Source organism: Nematolebias whitei, chromosome 15, assembly GCF_014905685.2.
Source record: "Nematolebias whitei isolate Nwh7 chromosome 15, NemWhi1, whole genome shotgun sequence".
NCBI lineage: Eukaryota > Metazoa > Chordata > Actinopteri > Cyprinodontiformes > Rivulidae > Nematolebias > Nematolebias whitei.
The window spans coordinates 21,842,630-21,851,936 of record NC_056512.1 but is presented as its reverse complement, the minus strand read 5'-3'; the positions used below and the strand labels follow the sequence as shown (position 1 = coordinate 21,851,936).

Below are 9,307 nucleotides of genomic sequence, written 5' to 3'. Positions count from 1 at the left end.
GACCCTGTGTACATCGTTTCGTCCCACCTCATGTACCACATGTGGTGTGTATGACAAATAAATCTCTCTCTCTGACTCTGACTCTAAAGCTTTAAAACACGAGAAAAAGAACTGAAACCTTCTACCTGCTGCAGCTCTGCTTCTTATAAATTACTCTTCAGATGTTAGACTACCTTGTAGACGTCGTGATGGTCCAGGATGCTGTCAAAGTTCTTGTAGATCTCATTCAGCATGTCCACCACCTCCATGGGGGTGCTGTAGTGACAGAGAGTGGTGAATCCCACGATGTCGCTGAAATAGATGGTCACCTTCTCGAACAGCTCGGGCACCACCCTGCCCGTCTCCTTCAGAGAGCGCACCACGGGGCTGAGGAAACACACGGAGTAGAAAACATGTCTCAAATCAGCTTTTAAAGAGCTTCAATTACTTTTAAAAATCATGCACGTGCAAAAAAAATAATTTTGTCATGAGATGATGCAGGTTTTTAACGTCAGCTATATTATTGTTAAACAGCTGCTTCATGAATTATAAATTTGCTTGGCATTTGTCAGTCTTGCTTTCAGCAACCAAACTGGGAGTAAATCAACGGATCAACGCACCCAGGCAGCAGCATAAAGTTGAGGCGATCCGCTCTGTCCCTCTCAGCTTTGTACAGAGCCGTTCTCTCCTCCACCAGATGCTCCAGAGTCCTGGAGTACATCTGCAGACGGCGGATCAGGTTGTCCATGTACGTCTCAGTAGCTTGATTGTGCAAGTTACTGTAATAACGCAAAGATTTAGAAAGGAGCTTAAATAAAATAGAAGTGATCATGTGAAATGCTAAAATATTCACAGAATCACTTGTGATTTCAGTTCACATACAATTATGGACTCTAAAATCAGCCGTGAGACACATAGAGGAAATAATTTAAAGTTGTTCTGAAAAAACGTGTTGAAGCACCTGAAAATCTTTCCGAGCGTTAACTCGATTTTTTTGAACTCTGGCCTTCGTTCAGGATCTTCATCCCAGCAGTTCTTTATCAGAAAGTACAGCTTTACACATGCACAAAGAAAAAAGAGGTATTTTAAACATTTTAATAGGCTATAAATTATATAATTAACTATTCATAATCAGGTCAGTAAGTAATTATTGTGTGTGTGTTTTAAAATAACCTGTTGGTTGTGTGTGTGTGTGTGTGTGTGGGCGGGGGGGCATGTTTACCTCAATCTCTTTGTCTGATGCACCTTCAAAGTTGAGGTCTGGTCTGAAGATGGTGTTGTCTCTGGGACACTGCACTCTGTACATTTTCTCTGAGGGTTGTGAGGTAAAAAGTTGCAACAGGACCATGTTTAATTAAAAAAATGCTTTGTTAAAAAAACACATTTAAATTTAATTCCATTTTTTGCAGAGTTTGGACTTTACCCTTCAGTTGTTCGTGATTTTGTAATGCTGACCTACCTGCAATATCAGAGCAGCATCGTGTGTAAAACGGGGTTTGCCTGAAAACAATCTCGTGAGCGATGATGCCGTAGCTGTAAACATCCCCTTTCTGAGACACGCCTTCTTTACGAAGATGCTCTGGGGCTGTCCACAGATCTAAAAATAAAAATAAACTGAGTTTCTGACAATCTCAGACGTATAATGCAGCTCAGGGATGACGACACACAGTCCCACCTCTGCCTGGCCCCAGAATGGTGTGGCAACCAAAGTCGGTGATCTTGACCACCATGCGGTTGTCGACCACACAGTTGGTGGACTTGAGGCGACCGTGAACCTGAATGTTACTGGAGTGGAGGTACGACATGCCCTGTGGACAATATAAAGACAGAAGAAAGTATTAAAAAGGAAATATAAATGGGGATAGTTTAAAAAGTTATTTGCTGTATCACCAAATTTAAAGTGTATTTTCACATTTTCATTGCAAAAATAATTCTAATATTTTGCTGTGCTTTTGGTCATAAAACTAAATGTATCTTAATAAATAATGACATTAACATTTCTTGAATTAATGCATACCTCCTGCCTCCTTGCAAAGTTTTAAACACACAAACACACAATCCATTAGTGCTCAGTGTATGTGTTGCAGAGGACTCTCAACAACTACCACACCAAACTTCAGCTCAATATCTGTAAACATGAGTGAGTTAAAGCAATTTTGGTGTTAAGGTTGCTTAGCTGTGGCAGCCATCTTGAATCATGTTAGACCAAAAGTTCATCTTTTGTAGATGCACATTCAATTAAGACTTTCTAAAAGTGACTTTAAAATCCATCTGATGGTTCATGAGATAATTTGCTAACAGACAAGCAAATATGTATAAGCACACACAAACACACACACGCACACACACACCCACACACACACTGACAATTACACACATGCCAGTAGCCATTAAAGACGAACAATGTGCATCAAGTGAAAGTAAGTTATTGTAAATAATTTTTACGTTCACTACTAATTAGTACCTTTGCTATGTCATACATGACTGATATCTTAAACTCCATGTCCATGAAGGTTTCATCGGGGTAGGATATCCTGTCAGCCAGAATGTACTGGAAAATAAGAACAAATCCAGTTCACATTTCATCACTTTTATGGCTCTGATCACAGGTTCTGTTCTGGTAATGGAAAAGAGAAGAACCTAATAATCTCAATATGTGTGCATGTATTTGTGCAAGCAGAAGATTATATTCAAACACATAAACACACACACTATTAGGACTGTGTAAACTGTAATTGTAACATAGACGGTAAAGTCATTAGAATCAGTGCAGAAAAAAGACCAGGCTCAGTCATAAACATGTTTGTAAAGCAACATGAAAGAAGGTGAGGACAACAGCTTAACAGCTTAACAGAAGATTGTTGCATGATGTCAATGCAATAAACAAAGTTTAAAAAAAAAGTCATAAATCTCAAAACTATTCTTTATTCAAGTTGAAATGGCAAGTGACACCAAAACATCTTCGATCTCTAAAACTTTAAAGCAGCTCGTGAAAACACTATTTTCTAAACTTTCGTGTCTTAGTTTCACTCTACTTTGATATTGTAGTAAAAAATATTATATTCTTGTCAGAAGTGCCCCAGCTGCACCAGGAGTTCTACGTTGCTTCTAAATAATCGCAGATTGCATGCAAATATTTGTGCAACGCAAATTTTAATGACATTATAAAGGTTTACAAAACGGTGCTTGCATCATACTTTATGAAACTTTGAGATTCAAGTTTTTTAAGGACACAAGTTATCCACTTTAGTTTTAGCCTTGGATTAGTAGTTAAGTTTATCAATCTGATCAAAATAAACTCCTGTTTCTTCAATATCCACCTTATTCCTGGGGGCTCTACTGTATAAATGATTATGGGTACAACTTCCTGTCAGACACCGACCACCTGTCATTCACATTTATTTAACAACTATTAAGTTTACTAAAATAGCCGTGTGGAGTTCAGGTACCTGTTGTGTTCGCGGCTGCACGAACAACCAGACCAAACTAAATCAGTGCAACAGTGTTTTGAGCACAGACCCAACACAAACAAAGAGCGTTCCTGTGAAAAGCGGTATAGTTTCCATCATCTACCTACAGATGAGGAATTGAGAAGATTATGAATGAAAAATGTGAACTTGAAGAGACCACTCATATTGCTGTATATGTGCTCATTTCACTTTGTTGACAAACGGCTGACGGAGGAAAACCTGCATCCTACTTTGTGTCTGGACTACAATAAACCACCGGAGAAGAGACGCTGGATCCTCAGGATTGAAAACTGTGACGAGAATATCAGGTATGATTTCAAGTGTATGGAGGTCACAGCGTTATTGTATTTGTTTGTGTTCAGTATTACGTCTCTGCAGTTAACCCAAGCTCGATGGTGAGGGACTTTAAGACTTTGTCTGGGCTCTGTGTCTGCTTTAAGATAAATAAGATTGTGTCCCACCTCTTTTAACAAAACACCACCGACCTTATTACTGTGTAGATACTTACGCCTCAGAGCTTTTCAGGTTGTTCATCAGTTCACCGTCGGAAGCAAGTTCAAGTTTCTTTATTGTCATTTGCAACACATGTGGTACATGAGGTGGAAAGAAATTGTGTACTCAAGGTCCCAGTTATACCCAACGACAGCAAAGCAAGCAACCGAGTCAATGAAGTAGCTAAATATGCTAGAATCTGTGGTCACTTCTTCTGCAGCAGGCATCGGGATGATTATATTGTCCTGTTGGAGCTCTGACAGGTGGAGTTACGCCATGTTTAAATTAAATCCACCATGCTCCGAGAAACTACATTAGCTCGTACTGTTCACACATAAACAAACGTTGGTTCTGGTCCGTGCCGGAAGTTGCACCCATAATTCATGCAAGGCAGCATAGAGGCCAGAAATAAGGTGGTAAGGTTGTTCAAAAAAATATCTACAGCAGGTAAGATGTTATTTGTTCATAACATTTTCGCAGAACCACACTTCAAAATGTATTTATGAGTCAAAACATAATATCATATATTGCTACAAGAACCTTCAAATATTTCCAACAGGATAAAGTTCTGTCTTATCTTATCTTATCTTATCTTATCTTATCGTATCTTACATGAAGATTTTTTATTAAGGCTGTGTGCTAAACTTGATCCCTATTTTTTCACCTTTTACTGACATTTTTGATTGTTTCAAAGTTGTTGAACAAGTAAATAAAAATAGACATTCTGCAAACTGGTAGAAACTGTGCTTTCTAGCAAAGCACAAAGAAACCAATCAGACTGGATGTGTAGTGACACTTCAGGGTGTTTTCTTACTCTGAGGGAGCCTCTCTGGCACAGCTCAAACACGCCGAACACACCGTACTCAAACTTCACCGTGCCGTAGAACTTGGTCAGGTTGTAGTAATCGATGCGCAGCAGCTGTAGCACGAACACATGGAGGAGTGGAAAAAGGCTATATAAACAATTTTATATTTTTCAGTATAACTTTCAAAAATGTAAAATAGAACGCTCTCACAGTATTGAGCTCAATTTTCTGCTCTGCGGTGAAATCCACGTCCGTGTGTTTCAGCTCTTTCAGGATCACAGGCTGGAGGCCACAGTGAAGCACAGAAGAAAATCTCTGGTTTTACACTTTTAAAACCCAAAAAGTAAATTTCGGAAGCTGAAATAAGGGTACCTTCTTGTCGTAGCAGCCTCGCTGAGTGAAATATGTGCTGTCTTTTCTCTTATCTTCATCAATCTGTCCCAGAAACACAAACAGAATGGATGGATGAGCAGTAGGAGGCCATTTTGGAGAACAGCTAACTCTAAACTAAGAATATTTAGTTTAGAGTTAGCTGTTCTGAACCTCAAATTCTCTGATCTTGATTCTAAACAGAAAATATGCATTAAATAAATATAAAACATGTTCTATTGGAAAACTGTTTACATCTCTGTAAAAATAAAATCTTTTTAAACCACTTTGTCTGTTATGGATGTTTTTCTTTAATGTTAAAACGCTCCTGTTTTATTTTTTTTTCTGTGGTACACGTTTTATAAAATCCAACAAAGTTCAGTCAGGTCATCAGGACGGTTTCTTTTTTTGTTGAGACGTTTCATCCTTCATCCATTGGACTTAATCAGTCCGAGGAGCCACAAACAAACCAAGCCCCACAATCAGCATACTTCCATAGTGGACCAACCAGTTTGCTGGTGGTAAGATGGCTATGGCTGCCTAAGAGGAGTCGACGGGGTAGAGGGCGGGCCCCAGAAACCATCTTATCACCAACAAACTGGTTGGTCCACTATGGGAATGTGCTGCTTGTGGGGCTTGGTTTGTTTGTGGCTCCTCGGACTGATGAAGTCCTATGAATGAAGGATGAAACATCTCAACAAAAAAATAAACCGTCCAGATGACCTGACTGAACTTTGTTGGATTTGGTACCTGGATTATTGAGCATGAACTTTGACGTTTTATAAACGGCTTTCTGTCAGGATTGGTGTTTTTGGGTCCGTTTGTTTATAGTGTTTTGTGTTTAATTAGGTTTGTTTTTGTTTTGTGGTCCCTGGGCTTTGTTTTTATTTATGTGTTTTCTTTTTTGTTTGTTTGTTTATTCCACTGTGCTCCTCTGGGTCACCAGCGTACTCCCTCAGTATTTTTCCAGTCACACTGCTACACCTGTCTCCACCTGTCCCCTGCTCCCTCAGTCACAGCACCCCTATACCATCAGAGAGGCAGGCTTTTAAACAGTGTACCCATAACAGGCTGGATGGACCAGCTCCTCTTCAGTGTGGAGGATGTGGTGTTATGGTTTCCAATAAGACTTTCTAATTTTGATCCAACTGACCACAAAACAGTTTTCTACTTTGCCTCAGTCCATTTTAAACGAGCTTTGGTCGAGAGAAGATCGTAGCTTTTCAAGATGTTTTTCTTTGCACTTTAATATTAATTTGTGGATGACACAATCATGACGTTTTCTGGAAATGTTCCTGAGCCCATGCACTGATGATCAGAACACAGTCAGAGCCATTTTTAAATATTAAATACAGATATTATTGTGACCTGTCTCTGTGTGTTACTTTCAGGTCAGAAACATTACGTCTCTGTGCTTTACAACACGAAAACCAGATTATATCAGACTTGGTACACCATGATTATACTGAGTCTTCACTACGTCAGTGCTTTTTAAAACATATTTAATACATCACCGTGGGCCTTTTGTTTTCCATTTTACAAAAGCCTAAATGTTGTTTCTTGTTGTAAATAATTTACATTAAATGCATATTCTCAGTAATGAAACAAAATGCAAAATTCAAATTTTTCTGTTCTCCTTAATTGTCTTTATTTAGTTTTTCTTTCTGGTTTGTAGCCATTCTGAGTCATGTTGTTTCTTTGTTTTTGTATCAAAACTACTATTCCTTCCAAAATACAGACAAACAAGTGGGAATGGGGAACAAATTCTCTGTGACTATATTATTTGTTACCTTGCACTTTTTGTTTGTTTTCTCATTAGTTTATGACGCAAATGTTTAAAAAGGTGAGCACAGAATACACACCCTGCATGTGGGAACAGAAAACCAAAGACAAAGTCCAGATTTGATCCTTCAGACACCGTCAGGAGTTTGTATCTGATAAAGGCACTGTGATAGTTTTGAGTCTTTCTGAGTTTCATTTAGTTGTTGGTTTTTTTTGTCATTTATAATTTCTTTATGAACATTTTGCAACTGTGTTGATTTGGCGGACTGCTAAAACAGGGTTTAAACGAAGGGCTCATTTATTATAAGGGCCTTTGAGCCTTTGTATGCTAACAGACTTAGCTTTGATGACGTGTATATGATTTTTATCTCCTTATCTTGATCCGCTAGCTATCTTAATTCTGGTCTATCGTGACACGTTTGCTCCATTTCAACTGTTATAAACATAAAACAATTCTAAAAAATTATTTTTAATTTTATGTGACTTTATTTCCAGTCCTGATCACTTTGTTTATTTATCACTATTTTGTTTTTAACAATGTCTTGTTGGCATCTCTCACCTTCAGGGAGACCTCCTTCTCATCAAGAGGGCCGATCTGATGCGGCTCGATGTGGGACCACCTCTTCTGCATGAGACGCTCTTTCCTGTTCTGCCTGAAAACATTCACAGACATCAAATGCATAAACATGAGACATTTCTGAATTAATTTAGGCTGATAATAAAATAGCAACATGTTGTAGGGGTGTATGTAATGTTTACCTGTAGAAGATGAGTGCTATGGCTGTTACCACGACAACGCTGACACCCAAAACAATCACAATCACATCTTGCGTATTTAGATCTGGAAGCGCACATGCAAAAGTATTAAAGGTTTAACAGTCCATAATCAACCAAGTTATAAATGCATCATTTATTCATAGGTTATTTGTATTGATATACTTTAAATTTTAAACATGTTTTTATTCCATACTGCAGTCTACATTCCTGCAACTTCTCTGGTTTGTCCCTGTAAATCTCTGTCTTCTGAGTGACTGATTATTGATTGGTAAAAATTCCTGCAGCTGCCTATTTTTGGAAGAGTTTACTGAACTACTCAGCTGGCCAGTACAAATGTTCTGCACAGCAGCCTGAAAACCTGTTATTGGCATATTTGTCCAAAGTGCTGTAGTTTCACAATCTGGGGTTAGAAATTGTGAGATTCCCTGCTTCGCTAATGTTTTCTTCCAAAAAACAACGTCTCGCCACTCACTGAATTTCTGAAATCTCCCATCTGTGCAGAAAGTGGCTGGCTTCATCTGTGATTTATGAATGTCCAGGGGGAGGAGAAAGATGGACTGGTCCGTGCAACCATTTTGCAGAGCTGTTTAATGAAGGAGCCTAATGTGACCTCTTGAAAATGAAGCCGTCATGGTGGAACTTTAACTCATGTATCATCACACTCTAAATCCCCTGATCAACTGGTCACAGTCTATCATCACCTCACACCACACCCCTGATTGTAATGCCTGTTTACCCCACACATACTGACTGTTTCAGCTCTGTGACTACATTGTTGGAGGTTCAGAGGTGTAACAGTGGCAGGTTGACTTCAACCTACATCATGGTGCTGCAGTCATTTCTAAAATCATTCAAAGATGGTGCGTGTCTCAGGCCTGTCTTGAAAGTGACTTTTGAAAGAGAAAAACTCCACCATAAAATACGTCTCTTCAAGTTTTCTCTACCCCACATGGTCTAAACTGAATGTCTTACCATTTGGGTTTTCAGGTTCATCATCAGGAAGTCGATCTTTCCAAAACAGGGCAGGGTCTTGACGAAACCAGATGGTTTTATTTTGAGATGTATCAAACATTAACAGGGTTTCATACTGCAGAAAGGTAGAAACGAGGCATTAAAACAGCCGGTCCCTTTGATATTGCTCGTTCTGTTAAATGGACAGAAGTCTCACGTTGTCGGTGTCAGTTGAAGTGTAAATGAACGAGAAGTTAACGTCTCGGTCACCATACTCATCAAGCTCATAGTGGCCTCCCATTCCTGCTCAAAATAAACACACACACAAACACACATACATGTGAACATTCAATGAAATTATTATTATTATTTATTCCTAGTTAAATAATTTACATGGATTTCATGTCCTTTGCTTGCTTTTTCATTAAATGACAATGACAACAGTAACAAAAGAGGTACCCTTCATGTTTCTGATAAGTAAGCATTACCATGGTGTCATGATTAAGAAAACATATTGTTTATGATAGAAGATAAAAACAATATAGGTCCATTTTATAGAATATTTATCCATCTCATGTACTGTAGGTAATAATCTCACTAAACATCAAAGTTCATGTTCAATAATCCAGGTAAAGCCACTTTGGCTATGGCTGCCTCTGAGGAGTCGACTGGGGAGAGGGC

At 38.7% G+C, this 9,307-nt stretch overlaps 1 protein-coding gene across 1 annotated transcript in view; it reads right to left on the bottom strand.

Annotated features, from left to right (window-relative positions):
• gucy2ca (guanylate cyclase 2Ca) overlaps positions 1–9,307 on the bottom strand; it is a 36,215-nt gene that overhangs the window by 15,697 nt on the left and 11,211 nt on the right. The window contains exons 9-22 of the mRNA XM_037689478.1: positions 8,844–8,929; positions 8,648–8,762; positions 7,658–7,739; positions 7,458–7,551; positions 5,120–5,182; positions 4,958–5,029; positions 4,756–4,860; positions 2,444–2,530; positions 1,655–1,787; positions 1,439–1,576; positions 1,202–1,290; positions 941–1,032; positions 600–758; positions 174–366 (exon numbers count right to left, since the gene is read on the bottom strand). Of these exons, the coding sequence (XP_037545406.1) occupies positions 174–366; positions 600–758; positions 941–1,032; positions 1,202–1,290; positions 1,439–1,576; positions 1,655–1,787; positions 2,444–2,530; positions 4,756–4,860; positions 4,958–5,029; positions 5,120–5,182; positions 7,458–7,551; positions 7,658–7,739; positions 8,648–8,762; positions 8,844–8,929 (1,508 nt within the window). The remainder of the gene's footprint in view (positions 1–173; positions 367–599; positions 759–940; positions 1,033–1,201; positions 1,291–1,438; positions 1,577–1,654; positions 1,788–2,443; positions 2,531–4,755; positions 4,861–4,957; positions 5,030–5,119; positions 5,183–7,457; positions 7,552–7,657; positions 7,740–8,647; positions 8,763–8,843; positions 8,930–9,307) is intronic.